We start from the raw sequence: 19981 nt of genomic DNA on the forward strand, positions 1-19981 counted from the left end.
TCTAGAAAAAATACTGAATATCATCAACTCAAAAAGTTAATAATAAACTTAGATAATAAGAGAGTTTTTCAATGATTTAAAAATGGTATTTGTTTATGTAATTATTTACCCTGGCTCCTTGACTTCTTGCATATTTCGTCAAAGCATCAACCAACATAGTTGGATCTACTGTACCATCTTGAGGGCTGTAAATTGCTCCAGTGAATGATTTTTCATCCAACAAGGGATAGACATTTTTAGCTTCTTGTGGTGACAACACATGTGCCTCGACTCCGAAAAACTTACCGGCAGTCACGAGTCTCTTATATTCTTCCATTCTTGTCTAAATTCAAATAATGCAATACATTCTAATTTATAAATTAATGCTTGCAAACAAATGATTGAAAAGAACCTTGTTATGAGCAATGAATAGTCCACCATTTTCGGTCCAACCAGGATTAATACCAGTCTCACTCTCCAAATTAATAAGCAGTTTTCTAGTTGAATCAAGTAGCTGTATGTCAACGTCATTCGGGCGTAGACGCCAAAACATCCCCGCGCTGTGCCATGTTGTTCCAGACGTTAATTTTGATTTCTCCAAAAGTATGGCTTTGCATCCACGCTTAGTCAAATAATACAATGCATGACATCCTGCACTACCACCTCCTTTAATTTAAAAAAAGAAAAAAATATTTAATAACGACTAGTTAGACTAAAACTCAGGGCCCCAGCACTACGTGTAAATCCGAGGCGGCTTATTTTGCAATCTAGTTCCTCCCGATTCCCCAGACAAGGTCTAGTTATGTTGCATTCATATGGTAATCCTATTTATTTTCTACAGTATCGGTCTCAAACCTGCTTTACCAGCTCAATGGTAGATTTCTTCGGAAATGAATTCAAATAAAATAAACAAAATTATATTTATTAATTTTAAATGCAATTGATGACTTAAAAAAAGGTAATTGTAATTTAATTTATAGAATAAATGAAGAGCTATGGGAAAAATGTCTAAGAAAAGGAAATTGCCACATGTTAATTTTTACAGAATTAATTCAGCCAAAAAAATAAACATGCAGGCAACCTCTTTTCCTTAGTTAATATTTTCCTATAGCTTTTTATTTATTTAAATAGACAAAAAGCTATAGGAAAAATGGTAGCTAAGGAAAGGAAGTTGATTACATGTTAATTTATAGAAAATTAATTTTGCCAAAGAAATTAACATGCAGGCAACATTCTTTCCTTTGTAAAATGAATTTTACAAATTAAGTTCGTTATAGAACCAGTCCAAGATTTACTTTCAAAAAAACGTAGAAAGCACGATTCTTAACTGTAATTTTCCTATTGATAAAACATTTAGAGTAATTTTACAATTTGTAGCGTTAAAAATATGGATTTTGAATGTATATTTAATATTTTTTACCAGAAATCATGGTGACAACATAATTAGAAAAATTTACAATTTTTAAATGGATGTTTTACAATATAGTTGACATTGAATTACTGGGTAATTAATATCATTTTGTAATCCCTTACGGATGATGTAAATTTCACGGATTTCGATGGTAAACGAAAATAAATAAATATAAAATTCAAAGTAATTCAAATTTTCCTAGGCGGAGAATGAAAACACATAGGAGAAAGTGGGGCAAAATGGAACACCCAAAAAAACTATTTTGACTTATATTAATTTTTTTTTTTTATAATTTCTTTATTACTTTTTTCAATAAAAATAGAAACATAATAAAATTTGTGACTAATATAACATTTTATTAAATAACGATAAATAAATTTATAAATACCCATTTTTTTTTTAATTTTCAAAACTTATTATCATTTTTTGAATTTATTAGTGAGAAAAACTAATCGGAAAATACTATTCTTATCCATCGATCATTTTCTGACCTGAGTGTTCCATTTTGCCCCGCTTTTCTCTCTATATATATGGGGCATTCTTAATCAAATCACGGGGTCATCTGCCTGACCCCCTACGATTTTGATAAGATGAGCTATTTTTGGTTGATTTTAGGCTGAATTTAAGCCTCTAATTTTTTTGGACTTTTTTATCAAATATATATTATTGCACAACAAATTGTACATATATAAATTTTGAGTATTCAATACCAACGTAAATGTTTTTATAATTATGTAAAATAGTTGGAATTGACAACAACAAAATCAATTAATAAATTTAAAAATATTATTTGTCACTTTATCCGTAGTGCTTTGCCTCTTCAAATATCTATATTTCTATCATATTTATATTGAAATTATAATAATACATAAATTGAATAATTATAAACATACTATATATGTGGCGTTCTTAGCCAAACCACGGGGTTTGCGGCCTGACCCTCTGCGATTTCGCTTATTTTTTGATATGTTGTAAATTTTGGCTTTAAAAAAAAACCCGTATTTTTTTTTTTTATTCTTCAATTTTTGGGGGCGCCACCATCGAATTTCAAAATATGTCAAAAAGCTCTTGTTTTTTTTGCCGAATTTTTTATCACAGATTCGAGGACACAAAACAAGTATTTTATGCCCTTCAATAAAGTGGGCACTCAATGGGAAGTATTTTTTTTCGATGTCTGAAATTTTGATTTTTGAAAAAAAAAATTTAGTTGTAAGAAAAAAAGAAAACGAATTTTACTCTTATGAAATTTTCAATTTCTCTTTAGTTTTTCAGAAAAACCGTATAACAGATCAAAAGTAAAAAAAAAAAATAAAAAAAACGCAATTAAAGTCACCTTTAACCACAAATAATCAATTTTATTACAGCGAACATATATATTTCTCAATTATAAATAAATATTTAATTGAAAAATATTGATTATTTGAGTTAGAAGTGACTTTAAATGAGTCTTTTGGATTGTTTCTTTTTTACTTTTGACCTTTTATACGGTTTTTCTAAAAAACTAACGAGAAATTGAAAATTTCATAAAAGTAACTTTCGTTTTATTTTTTTTTACAACCAAAATGATGTTAAAAAAAATACAATTTTGATAAAAAAAAATTTTTTTTTTCAAAAATCAAAAAAGTCGAAAAAAAATACTTCCCATTGAGTGCCCACTCTATTAAAGGGCTTGAAATACTTGTTCTGCGTCCTTGAATCTAAGATCAAAAATTCAGCTAAAAAAAAAGGAGCTTTTTGAGATATCTTAAAATTCGATAGTAGCGCCCCAAAAAATTGAAAAAAAAAAATACGGATTTTTTTTAAGACCAAAATCTACAACATATAAAAAAATGAGCGAAATCGCAGAGGGTCAGGCCGCAAACCCCGTGCTAAAAACGCCACATATATAATATTAGAATATATAGGTATATTTATATTAGTTAAATTGAATATATTTTCATAAATATAATTTAAATATGAATAAAATTAAGTTATTATTATAGCTGTGTTTATTTAAATTATTTATTGAATTATTAAATAAATAATTCAATAATTAATTTAAGATTAATTTGATAATTCAAAATATAAGTTATTATTTATTCAAAATATATATTCACTTTATTTATATATTAAATTAATGTTTTTTCTTTTAAACTGTTCAAAACTCCCTCTCCTCCCCACTCCATACAAAAAGCAGGAAATGGCGGACCAATCAAAAACTAGACGGCTATTGGCACCACTCTGCTTATACCCACTCTAGCAATTCGACACCCCTAACGCCATCTTGCGCATAGTATTTGGAACACGTTTAGTGGAGCTAGAGTTTTTGCACCCTCAACAATTTTTTTGAGCAAGCGACAATACCGCCAAATCAAATAATAAAATTTAAGCATAAAGTAATACAATGAGTGATATCGAAAGAATCTTAAAACTACAATGATTCTCTAGATACCGCTCATGTTACAATTAAATAATTAGAAATATTATTAAGTAATAAATGAAGATCCCTCGATTTAGGCTGACCAATAAGAAGTTAAATAAGTGGTAGGAATATGGAAAATGAGCTAAGGAAGCAAACGCATCCCTGAGTACCCCCGAATATTCCCAACCTACCCCACAGTTAACTTGTGCCATTGACCCAAAATATCGGCCAGTTCACTGGGATCTCTGATCCAGAGACCACCAGCTCTTCCAGCTCTAATTACATAGACATTTTATTCTTCAAATAATTACTTAGAATATTTTATTATTCTCTGCCAAAACTTGTAAGTTTATTTTATTCAGTATTTTTACTGATTTGTTTGCTTCAATATTAATAAATAATGATATAGCATTTGGCTATATAATTTATTGATTCGAAATTGTTTTAAATTTATTTCCATTGATTTATAATATCTATAGACTGCATGGTCTACAGCTTTCCATGGTTTTCATCTCAATTCAATAGCACGTTTTGAGCTATTATAAATTAATCAAATAAATATAAAATAAAATAAAATATAGTTGGCCAATTTAGCCGCGAACTTAATTGCGAAATCAATTAAAATATTTGAACATAAAATACATGACCTCGTGGTCAGTAATTTTATTTTAACTACGATCATCAACGTATATTAAAACTATTTTATATATTTTATTCAATTAAATACAAGTAAAAGTGGTCCATTATTATAATTGTATTATATTTCAACTTCTGTGCAACGCAAGTGCATCATCAAATATTGTAAGTACAATTTATATGTTATTTGAAGTGTTTGTTTGCGATTTTTGTAGTATAATTTTAAGTAGCTTTTGTCAAGCACCAAGTGTTTTTATTACGTAGTTGTAGAGTCAGTGTTTAATTATTTTACAGCTAGCTTGCTCCACTATCTAGGTGGTTATTTTCCGGGTTACGTAATATTTTATTGACGGGTCATTTTTATATAATTTCTCGCAACTGACTCCATAATGATCACGCGGTTATTCTCTCTTTTATTTTATCAACGCGTGGGGTATTTGAATCGATAATCGATCGTTTAATAATTTAAATCGACTGTAAATGAATAGTATTTTGTGTACAAGTTTTATATCATAATTCTGGTGTTTTATCAATCAATTTAATTACATTGCTCAAATATAAATTCATGTCTCGACCTCATTAATTTGTATCAATTTATCTATATTTTTATATTGTGTTTTCCCGTCAATTCCAGAAGTGATTTTACCTTTCCTAAATTACGCGTCTATATCCCAAACTTTTCTCTAGATTGCCTTAAGTACGCTGGGTAAATTGGGCTAATTAAAATGATAGGGGAAAGCGGGGCAAAATGAAACACTTAAGGAAAAAATATAAATCGATGTGTGACAATAGTATTTTCCGATTAGTTTTTCTCACTTTTTAATAATAAATAATTTTTAAAAATTAAAAAAAACAATTATTATTATAAATTTATTTATCGTTGTTTAACGTACAACGCTAGTAAACTTGATGGAATGAGAATGTTCTGAAATTTTGAGATTAGAAAAATGAAATAATAACGAATCTTAATATGCCCTTAGAATTATAGGTAATAATATTCGTTTTTTTTATATTAATTATTAAAGTAGGCCTGTTTTAGAGAGGTTATACATGGCTCTTATGGGAGCAAGTGTGACTAAATAATTTGAAACATAAACAAATGTGGTCAAATGAAATGACAGATTTCCCAAAAACTACTGAATTATAAAAAAAAATATCAAGTTTTTTTTGATACCAATATTATTGGGGCAAATAATATTAGATTTTTTGTAATTATAAAAACTATCCACAAAAAAATGGAATTTCATCAGGTTTTTCACTGTTTATCACCATCAATCTGACAACATAATAAACACAATTCAGTGTTTTTTTTAAAAATACGATTATAAAATTTTTTTTTATGGAAAAATGATTTTTTATGCTATAAAATAATTATACTGATCAAAATATATATAAATAATGATTGATTTCATACATAAAAAACGAATTGAAAATATTTTTTTTTATTTATTTGGGGTTGTCAAGCATGAATATTTCCTGTGTTAAAGCATAGGAGCTGGATTTAGGCCACGCCCCAAAAATTTTGCTAGCTTTGTACGTTAATAACATGTGATATTAATCACAAAAATTAACTTTTTTTTATTTCTCTTCATTTATAATTACAAACAATTGCTTTTAAATTAATTTATCACCATTTTTCTCGATGAACAAAAAAAAAACATATAAAAAATAATTTTCTTTGTTCTTAAAAAAAATGATCAAAAAATTTTCTAAAAATTTTTTTTTTTATCGCATCTATTTTTTTCCGGCTTTTTAAATCAAAGAGTGACGAAAAAATGAAAAAAAATGTAAGTCAAAATATTTTTTTGGGTGTTCCATTTTGCCCCGCTTTCCCCTATATCAGGCAGAGTTATTTTATAGGACAATTAAAAATTGTTCGGAATTTAATCCGACTACAATATTTCAGAATCATAATTTTTGAGAAAAAAAAACTGTTTTTTTCGATTTTTAGTTTTTTTTTTTTTTTTTTTTTGAAAGTATAACTAATTAAGAAGCAATTTTGTAAGTGGTTGAAAGGTATTGAAAAGATGCGTCTATTATAACCTCGCTACGATGATGCTATCCAGAGATATCGTGTAATATCGTGTGAAAATTGTATAGTAAAAAAACTATAAATTCGATAACTCTTGATAGAATCCTCATAGAAACTTCGTCTTAGGCTTAAAAAAAGCATCTTCGAAAACTCTATAGCCTTGTTTAAGAATCATCTTTCTAAACACAATTGCTTTTGACAAAAAAATTAAAAAATGAAACAAAAAAAAAATTTGTGAGCCATCTAGACTCGCGGGTTTATTATGTGTAAACATCTTCAGCATGTTGTTGTAATTGAACAAAATATTAATAAGTACACATTTTAACAAATTTCTTTCATTCATTTATAAAAATATTGTTTGTTTTTATTTTATTTTTTTCTATTTCCATAGAAGAATTGTTGTTCAGTAATTTTCAATAATCAATGATTTTAAAATTTCGATATATCGATTTCTTTTTTTCCTAATTTAATAATGATCGATAAAACTCATCAAGTAGAAAAAAAAGTTCAAATAAAATTTTTTAATATCTTAAATAGTTTTTGAGTTATCGATATTTTTCTGGTGTTAGTGGTAATTTGTTTCGTAATTGATAATATAATAGAGCTAAGGAAAGATGTAGCTAAGTAAAATATTTTGGCTGGTAAAAGAATATAGGTATTGTTTGTTTAGCTACAATTGAGACTAAGTAAAAAATATAGCTCAAGAAATATTTAGCTAAGGAAACGATGTACCTGAGGGAAAAATTAAGCTGGTGAAATTATGTAGATATTGTGTGTTTGGCTATAATTGAGATTAAGTAAAAGATTAAGTGGCTAAGTAAAAAATGTAGTGAAGTAAAAAATCTAGCTAAGTAAAAAATCTAGTTAAGGAAAAAATGTAGCTCAGGGAAAAATTAAGCTGATCAAAATATGTTTGGCTATAATTGAGACTAAGTAAAAAGTCTAGCGGCTAAGTAAAAAATCTAGTGGCTCAGTAAAAAATCTAGCGGTTTTTTTGGATGCTGTTATTGAAATTTAAAAAAAAAAAAATTTAATAAGGTAACAGTAGGGGTAATTGACCCATCTAAGGAAAAAATCTGACTGAAACATGCGTAATTAATTCCCATCAACGAAAAAATTAAAAACAGTAATTGATATGAGTAGTTTAGGTGATAATGAACAAGATAATGAACTTTATTAAAAAGCTTGATATTGATTTAATGAAATGATCAGAAGACATAATATTTTTATTTAATCAATCATATTTTAAAATGAATTCCCAAGGAATTAGAGGGTTAGGGTTAGCTCTATGCCGATAATATATAGACACGGTAGTTAATCTCGTTTCTCCCACTTTTTTTTTTTTCTCATACTTGACGCGAGGCACTAACGTGAATCCTGATATGCCGTTGTATTTATATTATTATATATAAATATATATTATATCTACAACGGCATATACATACATATAATAATAAATAAATAAATAAATACCCGCAATTAAATTCATTCATACTATAGAACGCCTTATGGTAACGGTTACCGACGGCTGGCTGATCGATTACTATGGTGCTGCATGACGCAATGTAGCCTGACAGAAAATGGATTCCTGCCCAGATCCGTCAACGGATATGACGCACTTTTTTTGGTTTTTTCATTTCACTCCTACTGTCACCCGCGCCTAAAGATGTTTACACATCAAAAATTTTTTTTTTTTTTTTGAAAAACTATTTCGCCGTTCATCACAAAAAATTGCATGTCCAAGACCAAATTGTAAACGTATTATTAATCTTGCATCTAGTCCAGTTACACCACCAATTCATTTAATGCCTGGAATGGAAGAGTTTGTTGTGCAGTTGTGCTCATTGTAATGATACATTTTTGGTAAATAATAATAATCATTACTTAACTTTATTTATTTATCTTTATTTAATTAATTTATTGGCTAATTTAATTTAATTTATAGTTTAATACATTCAATAATGCTTTGGCAAGATGCCAAGATTGTCGTAAAGTATCATCTGTTGGTCCTGATTTTGCACAAGGACGTGGAATAATGTTTATCATCATTGGTATGTATTGCTCTGATTATTGGAGCTGCTGTAATAAGGCAATAATCATCATCATCATTATCATTTATAAGTTTGAATAAATTATTTATTTTAATTATTTACAGGCTGCTACATATAATATTGCAAGTCAAAACGGTAGCATCCACGTGGCATATATTGGTAAGCATCTATTAATCATGGTATTAAAATAAATAACATATTTTTATCAACATTTATTTTTTTTTAATTTTTTACGTAGGTAGGACGCTTCGCGTCACCTACGTATTGAATTTGTCTAAGAAAAAAAAAAAAGTGTCGTAGCTCCTTAGCCAATAGACCTAGAGACTTCATATTATGATCAAAAGAAGCGTATTTTTAATACCTACAATTCGTATATTTTCGTTTTTTTAAAAAGTAATTATTAAAGCCGTAAATGCTAAAAATATCAAATTTGTCATTTTGTCTTTTTTTAAAAAAAATTAATAACTCTCAAACTATCCATCCGATTAACTTCCACCGACTAATTTAAAGTTTCATTTTATTTTTATCTACAATTTGCCGCAAATATGAACGCGATATCTTAAAAATTGACAAAGATATTGATGATTAATTACAAAATTTTATTTTCGGAGTCACGGAACTGATTAACATTGGAATCTGTCAAGTTATGTTGAGGCAGATTAGTCGCACGAAGTTGGCAGCCCTGCTCAGTAAAACGCACTCACACAGATGAACATATGTTTATAATAATATGCTGTAGTAAACAAAACGACATAACCTATGAGCAATATAACATTTATTTCAAAAAAAAAAAATGAACCAATTAATAATTGCACATGACCCACCGGAGTATTGAAAATTTTAATTTTCGTCACAAGTGATTTTTACAGGTGTATTTTTGATTGCTTAACTTTGTCTTGGACGCAGTGTTTACTACTATACATTGAAAACTAGTCTTATAGAGGGTCCATTGTAGGATTAATTTTAATATTATTATTATTATGATAAAAGATTATTAAAAAAAATTAATACACCATAGACTCGACACGCTATATCGACATCAATAAGTCAACAACAACAAAAAAATAAAATATAAAGAAACAGGAAATAAGAGGCTAAATAATAAATTGTAATTATTAATATCATACTCTATATTATACATGGATATTTATTATTATTATTACTATTTAAAATTTGTAGAGTAAAAAATTCTAGAGTAAAAAAAATTTAATGGTGATTCATTGTTATTGTTGTTTTTAAAAAACAAAGATACCAACTAAAATTTATCTATTTTTTTAGTAAAGTTATTCGCGATAAAAAACCAATAATTTTTTAACAATTACCACATGCATATGTAATACGTGATTCAGTACCAGGCATTTCAAATTTTTTAGAACAATATAAAAAAATTGAGTCATATTTAAAATGTGTCAATGATGAAACATTTAAAATTGGTACAAAATAATTATTATAAAATCGTGATCGTTGTTTATTTGCTTTTCCACCTTACTCGCCATACTTGTGGCTTAGTGAAAAATATCTTGGTCTAGCTGTGTTACTCCAAGCAAATAGATAGATTATTGATTTAATCTAAGAGGATGTACAACATCATGAACGTTTAAATAAATTGCGTGATTATTTGCATTAATTCGTTGTCATACTATATTTATAACTGATTCTTGTACAAGTGAAAAACAAATTATAGAAAAAAAAATGAAAATAACATTTTACTTTTTTTTTATTAATAATACTAGACAATTTATTTATTTTATTGTTATTTAATTTATAAATAACAATATAACTTTGTAATTTTAAATTACATACAATATATTAAAATTACTGGATTCATACATTTTTAAAACTTTTGTTAATTAACAGTATTATAATTACAAAGATTACAAAATGAACAAATAATATATTTTCAAGCTTGCTGAATTGTTTGTTTTAAAATGAAAATTAAAATATTAACATTATTAAGACAACAAAGTGAAGGAAATTTTTTAAATGCCATGTAAAGATTCAATCGAGACTCAATTTATTAACATCAAGAGACAATTAATAAATTTTTTCAATACCTTCTGGAAGAGCTTGAATAATAAAATCAAATAATTTACCAATTTTATCATGTTTATTACGTTTATAATTTGAGTGTCGTATTTTTATTTTTTTAAATTTATTAAATTGTGTAAATGCACCGTCAAGCACAAATTTATCACTTGGAACAAAACGAAAATTTAAATAAAATAATAAATGATAAAAATAAAAAAAGTTACAGCAATATGTGGTCTATCAACAGTTGGTGCTGGTATTGATGATAATAAATGATCAAATCAATATCAAGTTTTGGAGTAATAGCCATTAATTTTTTTTTAACTTCTTCTCCAACTTTTTTAACTGTTTTAAATAATCATCATCACAGTAATATAGACATTATTTGGTGTTTCATTTAATCTAGCTTTTTCTCCTTCTTTACGAAAATGTGAATCACCATGTATGCTTTTATTACACAAGTAACACAATGATACACCACATATGCATGTATAATTCTATTACAGCCAAATCTTTGATATATATTTCTTGACAATTATGACATTCTCTTGATTGCTTGACTCATACATGACTCATTGAATTTTCAATTGAACGTTTTGCAATTCCAGTTAAATTACATGGGTTTGGTTAATGATTAATCATTTTGCAATCAACACAAGATTCAATCATACAATCAAAATTTTGACATTTAAATATTTTATCATCTTGTGATTGTTTAGTCCCTAACGGTACGACCCAACCCGTTTCGTCAGTTGGAATCGGGTTATTTTGGGGTTAAGTTTTTCTAAGGTTTGTTCGTGGTTGGATAACTGTTACCTGACGATTGTAATGTGCGCAAAGAAAACCGTCTCTAACCGCGTTGTATAATGGTTATTCTAAGGTTATATGAACCGAAGACCAGTTTTCTGTAACCGTTATTTAACCGTTCAATAACTTCGGTTGGATTTCGGTTACTTCGAGGTTGCCACAACGATATGACCCAATCAGTCTCGTGGATTGGAATCAGGTTATTCTGAGGTTTGAAGTTTTTATAGGGTTTGCTTGTGGTTGGATTACATCTACTAATCCGACATATCCCTGGTAGAAATATTTCTCCGCCATGACTCCGGCATTACTCCATTTTTCGCCCATTTCCGGAGAAATTACTCCAGCATAAGGTTGTTGGCGGAGAAATTACTCCGGCATGCGATTGGTGGATGGGGGGGGGGGATTACTCCGACACAAGATCGATGATGGGGAAATCACTCCGGCATGAGATTGATGGCGGAGAAATTTTTCTGGCATGAGATTGAAACTAGAAGTCTTTTTTTCATCGGTTGAATATTTTCATGATATGACAATCTATTCTTTTGTGTTCTTTTGATTTATGGAGAACCACATACAACCTCGCACATACAAATACTTAATTACAAAAAAAAATTGTCAAGTTCCATACTTCTATCACACATTTATAATCCAATACATATTTGATCACCGCTTGTTACATAATTGTTAGGCGTTTCTTTCCACGGCGAATGCCTGCCAGAAATACCACCTCCACTGCTCGCCGTCATTACTCCTATTGACTCCTAATGTGCCACTCAAGAAGACTAGAAAGACTTTCTAGTCTTTCTAGAAAGACTTTCTAGTCTTCTTGGCGCCACTGTAACACTTACACATATTGACATATATAAGAGTAGTGACGGTGAGCAGTACGGTGAGCAGTAGTCCGCCGTCAAAGAAAGCCCCTATTAATCGATGGAAGCAACGTAGACTGTTTTTATACATTATCTTGTAAAAAGAAAAAAGTTAGAGTGTTGTGCCCTAGTGTATAAGGCAATGGAAAATCATATAAATAAACAGATAAAATAATAAAAAAAGCAATATTGTGCCCGAGGCTTATACTAAAACAGTGAGAATAAATAAATTTCGCTTGGGTAAATTTGTGGTTGAGGAAATAATGGCAGCAGCCGACTCATCAACCAACGACAGCCTTTATCCAATTGCAGTTTTGATAGATGAATCATAGAATGAAAATTTACTAGTAAGTACAATAATTATTATTTTTGACAATAGTACCAAAGTTTTTTATGTTTGAAAAAAAAAAACAGCTTGATCTTAGTCAGCAAGTATTTGTAACAGTGAGGTTACAACTACGGCGGTTTTTTTTTGATTAATTTCATCATATCAGTTGATCGACAATTGTTTGAAACGATTGTTTAAAATGTAAATATGATAAAGAATTTATTTTATTTCAATTAATAAATATATTTTTATTTTATAGCTGCGAATTAATTCAATCGAAAAACTTTCAACGATTGCCTTGGCACTTGGTGCTGAACGTACTCGTAATGAGTTGATGCCTTTTTTGACGTGGACAATGTATGATGGAGATGAAGTTTAATTGGCACTCGCTGAACAACTTGTAACATTCACACCACTGGTAGGTGGACTTGATCATGTTTATTGTTTATTGGTAAGTGTTTGAAAAAAAACGATAATTATTTAAATTGACATTCAACAATTTAACATTATTGATTAGACTATATAGCTTGATTAATTAATAAAAAATAAATACAAGCAAACTTTAGGTTTGTTTTTCACATGTTTAAATGAAAAAACTAACATACTCACTTTAACGTTAACTTGATTTTTTGTTTTTTTTCATAAAATCAATCATCTACTTGAAAAAATATTATTTAAACGTCAAAAAAAAAAAAAAAAAAAAAATAAAATATTACATTCAAGTAAATAAGTCAGACAATAATAAACTTATCGATGTAATCAATCAATAAGATCAATTGTAATTGAAAATAATGAATTTCAGCCACCACTTGAAGCATTGGCAGCTGTTGAAGAAACAGTTGTACGTGACAAAGCAGTTGAATTGTCGCGTAATATTGCAAGTCAACACAGTCCAGCATATCTTGAAGATCATTTTGTTCCATTGGTATACAACGTTTGGCATCTGGTGATTAATTTACGTCAAGAACATCAGCATGTGGTTTAAAAAGTTTATGTTCCCTGGTGAAAATAATATGGCGGATTATGTCATAATATGCCATAATATGCCATAAAATGACAGGAAAATTATGGCATATTATGGCATAATATGACATAATCTGACATCTTCTGTCATTATTACTTTTCAGAATTTGTCGGAAAATGCCGGAATTTCTAAGGTTATTTGGACTTCCGACAAATTCCGACAAATTCTTACAAGATTTTTTTTTGAGGATTATGCCATATTATGTCATATTATGACATATTATGACATATTATGACATAATGGGCCATTTTTTAACGTCAATTTATGGCATTTTATGTCATAATATGACATAATCCGCCAACTTTTTATAGCAATTTATGGCACATTATGTCATAATATGGCATAATCCGCCGCAACTTTTTATGGCATTTTATGGCACCTGGCGAATTTCTGATATTCATTAAACATAACTATTTACGTATTATTCATTTTTACTTCTTTCAAACAATTACGGGAAACATTGATTATTTAAATTTTTGTATTATTATATCGTCATATTTTTTGGATATGAATATGATGGATCCATATCGTTATCGTATATATAAGAACTAGTTGTGAGATGACCACATGCGAGAAACTTCAAAAAGCAATGTACAAGAAGAAATGTAAAAAAAATAGTATCACTCAAAAAATTTCTTGCGTAATAATTTAATAACAAAGTCACATAACTAAAACAACGACGTGACCGAGAATAAAATATTATTTACTAAAAAAACTATTATCAAAATGATTTTGCCATTACAAACTTTTTAGATGTCAGAATATGCCATATTCTGACATATTCTGACATATTCTTATATGATTTTTGGATGCCAGAATATGACATTTTCTGGCATATGAATTTTGTCGGAATATGTCAGAATATGCCATATTATGACATATTCTGACATATTCTTACATAATTTTTGGATGCTATTTTCTGACAAATGAATTTTTGTCGGAATATGTCAGAATATGGCATATTATGACATACTCTGACATATTCTCACATGATTTTTGGATGCCATAATATGCCATTTTCTGGCAAATGAATTTTGTCGGAATATGTCAGAATATGGCATATTCTTACATGATTTTTGGATGCCAGAATATGCCATTTTCTGGCAAATTAATTTTGTCAGAATATGTCAGAATATGCCATATTCTCACATGATTTTTGGATGCCATAATATGCCATTTTCTGGCAAATTAATTTTGTCGGAATATGTCAGAATATGTCAGAATATGGCATATTCTTACATGATTTTTGAATGCCAGAATATGCCATTTTCTGGCAAATTAATTTTGTCGGAATATGTCAGAATATGCCATATTATGACATATTCTGACATATTCTCACATGATTTTTGGATGCCATAATATGCCATTTTCTGGCAAATGAATTTTGTCGGAATATGGCATATTTTGTCATATTATGTCAGATTATGTCATATTATGCCATATTATGACATAATCCGCCAAATTATTTTCACCAGGGTTATCCACATGTAAGTGGTTCTAGTGATGAGATTGTATGTTGTAACCATATTTATATGACTGAAATGATAAATTATTATTGAAACCTTGTTATTTTTGCATATTTTCAGATTATTTTCAGTATAAACGAATTTATACAGTCATTTTTTTACTGTGATATATAATCATATAATTAACCGCTAACAAACCGCTAACCAACCACAAATAAACTGAGTTGAATGAACCGCTAACAAACTCTAAATAAACTATGAGTAAACCATAAATGCTGACCCGAAAAGTTAGTTTCTGGTTAGTTTTTGGTTAGTTATTTTAATCTAAAATATTTGGGTTTGAACAAGGTTTATCAACGGTCAATTAACGGTTAGTTCTACTTTGTTTATATTTAGGTTTAAAAATGGTTTGTTTGCGGTTTTTTTTGCGCACATTCCAACCTTGAGACGACCGTTTAATAACGGTTCATAAGGGGTTGGGTCGTACCGTTAGGGGTACCAATGTTACAAAATGGACATGGTGTTGTACCTTTTACATGAACATCCAGTAATTTAACAGATTTTTCATATTTTATAATTCACCTTCAGCAACTGTTGTACCATCAATCATCATTGAACAAGATGTACATTAGGGTGTTTTTTTTTTTCGATATTTTTTTTTCTCTTCACCCATCTTCATACAAGTTTATACAGCTCTAAATCATGCCCAGAAAAAATTTGAACTCAATTGAAAAATATTTAGAGGTGGTTCAGGGGTCATTTGTTTTTTCCATTTGATTAACATGGGTTTAATACACTTCATTCACCATTTTGAATATGGAGGCTTTAATTTTTGGTCTTATTTTATAAAGTATTAAATTTTATAGCATATAATATTCATAGTTTTGATCATTTACAATTTTGTTTTTCAGAAAAATTGTAAATACTACCTTTTTGAAGCATTATTTTACTATTTTTTTTAATTGTAAATGATCAAAACTATGAATATTATATGCTATAGAATTTAATACTTTATCAAATGAGACCAACGTGAACTTGAACGGTCGAAAATTAAAGCCTCCATGATCAAAATAGTGAATGAAGTGTATTAACCCCATGTTAATCAAATGGAAAAAACAAATGACTCCTGAACCACCTCTAAATATTTTTCAATTGAGTTCAAATTTTTTCTGGGCATGATTTAGAGTTGTATGAACTTGTATAAAGATGGGTGAAGAGAAAAAAAAATATCGAAAAAAAAAAAAACACCCTAATGTACATGTATCTGGTATTCTTAAATATGTATTATAAAAACCACATATTTGCATATACACAGTAAAAAATAGTTGGTAAAATTAATAAATTCAGTTTGTTAATTTAACAAACATTTTATTTGTTAAATTAGGTCTACAAATAATTGTTTGTTAATTTTACAAATATTTGTTTGTAAAATAAAATTTACAAACAGCTGTTTGTTAAATTTACAAATTTTTATTTGTAAAATGAAATTTACAAACAGCCGTTTGTTAATTTTACAAATTTTTGTTTGTAAAATGAACTTTACAAGCAGCTGTTTGTTAATTTAACAAATACTTTTTGTTAATTTTTTTTTTTTTTTTTAAGCAAAAAAAAAAATGTATATTCATTTATATAATATTTTTTGATACGTAAATTTTATTATTTTTCATATAACTAAACAATGAAATGATTCACTCTGTACATATGAATATTTATACAATATTATTTTATCAATTACAAAATTTACAAAAAATAATCTGTTACAATAACTAATTTTTTATCTGTATAGACTCGTTTATATTCTAACTTTTTGTATGAGGTATAGATTGATAACTTCATGTATACATAATTCAAAAGTATTTTCTACAATATATCCTAAGCATGATGGTGAAATACCTTCTGTCTTCCAACTTTGACAAATGATATAAAACTTTAAATTATGTGAAAAAATCATAAGGATTTTTCCGAAAGTTGGAAAACTATTAGTATTTGATGTACAAATAAATTTTTGTATTATCAAATGTTCATCTCGAATATCAACACTATTACCTATAGAAATATAATTATTTGAATTTATATTTAACGTTTTGTTAATAATATCACAAAATTCACTTGACTTTAAACTTATTATTTTTGTGTTGTTAATTTGTGGTTTGTCTTCAGAATATAGTATTCTATTACTCCATGTTTGTAGCATACATTTTTGATGACGATTAGCCAGTGTATGTGCTATGTCTTTGAAATTTTTCAACTTGTATACGAAACTTTTTAAAAATCCATTTTTACTTTCGTATTTCATGGTCCAATGAATTCTTGGTGGTCCCATTTTACTTATAATCATTGGAAAATGTGTTATCAAATGATCTTTCATTATCAATGATGAATTAAATTCATTAATAATAAGACTATGATGGTCTTTAATTAAAACTGTTAGTCTATCTAACATATCATAGCTTATTGTTGGAGCAAAAACAATTTTCATAATTTCTATTAACAATAAAATAACTCTCCATTTTTTTGTACCCTCATGATTCAATTTCGTTATTTCATCAGTTAAAAAAAGTGGTGAATAAGTTATCAAACAAAACATTTGAGCACCACGCTGACCTACTAAATTTGCGTTTTTATTTAAATCTATTGGACATGGATGGTTATAGATCTATTATGTGAGCCATAATCAAAAGTTGATATTTTATTATTTAAATTTGACAGATCGACAATACCTATCTTGATCAAATATTTAAGTACATATTTTATATCTCGGTGACAAATACCCTCTAAAAAGTCATGGAATATATCAACAATTGAACTATCAACAAAATCATAAAATTTCAACTCTACCCAAAGATTTTTTTTTTTTATACTATAAAAATTAAATGTATCATTATTACAATATTCTAACTGATGATATAATGAGATAAATTCTGATTTAGTTCGCAACAGACTTTCATTTAATGAAACACTTTTTCTAGCTTCTTTTATAGTTATTTTACAAATTCTACAAGAATACGTGGCTACGAAAGATTCATTCATACCTATTATTTTTGCTCCTCCTAAATTATCAAAACTTACAGATATTAAACTACCTTTGACAAAAGAATTAAGTCCTTTTATAAATATACAATCTGTTTCGAAAATTTTTGAATCATTAACTATTATATTTTAAAACTGGATTTATACCAAAACTTTAAATATCAAAATCATAACCGAGGGCAAGTAAACGAATATTGTCTAATTTTGAAAGCATATGTTAAGGTAAATTTAAAATGGAAAAATAAAAAGCACCAATTTTGTGTATACCTGCTTTCGGACTCAAAGGGTTGCAAACCTCAAACTCCTCATAATACATTTGTAGATGAATTGAAATTTTATTTATTTGAAAAAATGTATTATTTTTAAATACACTACCATCTTTGTAACTTTTGTATACGTTTCCCTAGCGAAAATGCCGATAGTCGGATTGTGCACTGATCTCATACAAAAACGACACAAAACCGACACACGACTATAAGAATTTCTAAGTCACAAGAATAAATAGTAAGAAGCATTTAAAAAATAAAATATTATGTCTAAAAATTTCTAAATAATATTTTTATAGATTAAGACACATTAGAATTTTTTTAAAATAATTTTTTTATTGAAAAAACTCAATTCTGTTTATGTATTAAAAGTGAGGTTAGCTGTCAGAATCATCTGTACACGACTGTGAGATTTTACAATTCTCACACAATTCCGACACAATTCCGACACACGACTGTGAGAATTGTAAATCCGACACAATTCCGACACAAATCCGACAGACGTACGACAGTATATTTTTATTTTGTATTTAATATAAAAAAAGAGTATTTTATTAATAAAAATTTTTGTTCAATATTAAAGTTATAATATTTTAATAATTTTAGGCATATTAGATTTTTTTTTTTTGAATAAATTTTGATAAAAAGAATAATTGGAATCGTCTGTGAGAATTTGCGATTTGCAAAAATTTTTGTTTAATAATAAAATTATAATCTTTTAATAATTATAGGCATATTAGATTTTTTTTAAATTATTCTATTAGAAAATTATCATTTTTTGGTTTTTTTATGAGGTTAAGAAAGGTTTTTTTTTAAATACTTTTTTTTCAAAACTAATACATTTAATCAGTTTCCCACGTATTTGGTATTTTTGTAACTCGAATGTAATTTGTAATGAAACCATGTATTTGGTTTCCCATGGTTCCAATTATTTTTTTGGTCAAAATTTATTCAAAGAAAAAAAAACTTATATGCCTACAATTATTAAAATATTATAACTTTAATATTAAACAAAAATTTTTATTTATAAAATGCTTTTTTTCATATTAAATACAAAATATAAAAATATACTGTCGCGTACGTCTGTCGGAATTGTGTCGGAATTGTGTGAGAATTTGCAATTCTCACAGACGATTCCAATTATTTTTTTTATCAAAATTTATTCAAAAAAAAAAAAATCTAATATGCCTAAAATTATTAAAATATTATAACTTTAATATTGAACAAAAAATTTTATTAATAAAATGCTCTTTTTTTATATTAAATACAAAATAAAAATATACTGTCGTACGTCTGTCGGATTTGTGTCGGAATTGTGTCGGATTTACAATTCTCACAGTCGTGTGTCGGAATTGTGTCGGAATTGTGTGAGAATTGTAAAATCTCACAGTCGTGTACAGATGATTCTGACAGCTAACCTTACTTTTAATACATAAACAGAATTGAGTTTTTTCAATAAAAGAATTATTTAAAAAAAATTCTAATGTGTCTTAAATTATAAGAATATTATTTAAAAATTTTTAGACATAATATTTTATTTTATAAATGCTTTTTACTATTTATTTTTGTGACTTAGAAATTCTTATAGTCGTGTGTCGGTTTTGTGTCGTTTTTGTATGAGATCGGTGCACAAACCGACTGTCGGATTGGTGT

At 27.7% G+C, this 19981-nt stretch overlaps 1 protein-coding gene and 1 long non-coding RNA gene across 3 annotated transcripts in view; one reads left to right on the plus strand and one right to left on the minus strand.

The window, feature by feature from the left end:
• Positions 1–19981, minus strand: part of LOC122855053 (sarcosine dehydrogenase, mitochondrial) — a 100829-nt gene that overhangs the window by 70936 nt on the left and 9912 nt on the right. For both annotated transcript variants that reach the window (XM_044156177.1, XM_044156175.1), the window contains exons 3-4: positions 392–645; positions 110–322 (exon numbers count right to left, since the gene is read on the minus strand). In XM_044156177.1, the coding sequence (XP_044012112.1) occupies positions 110–322; positions 392–645 (467 nt within the window). The remainder of the gene's footprint in view (positions 1–109; positions 323–391; positions 646–19981) is intronic.
• LOC122855054 lies at positions 12240–13536 on the plus strand. Its single transcript, XR_006374036.1, has 3 exons — positions 12240–12561; positions 12802–12993; positions 13345–13536. It is a non-coding gene; the product is annotated as an uncharacterized LOC122855054 (long non-coding RNA).

The sequence above is a fragment of the Aphidius gifuensis genome, linkage group LG4 (assembly GCF_014905175.1).
Source record: "Aphidius gifuensis isolate YNYX2018 linkage group LG4, ASM1490517v1, whole genome shotgun sequence".
NCBI lineage: Eukaryota > Metazoa > Arthropoda > Insecta > Hymenoptera > Braconidae > Aphidius > Aphidius gifuensis.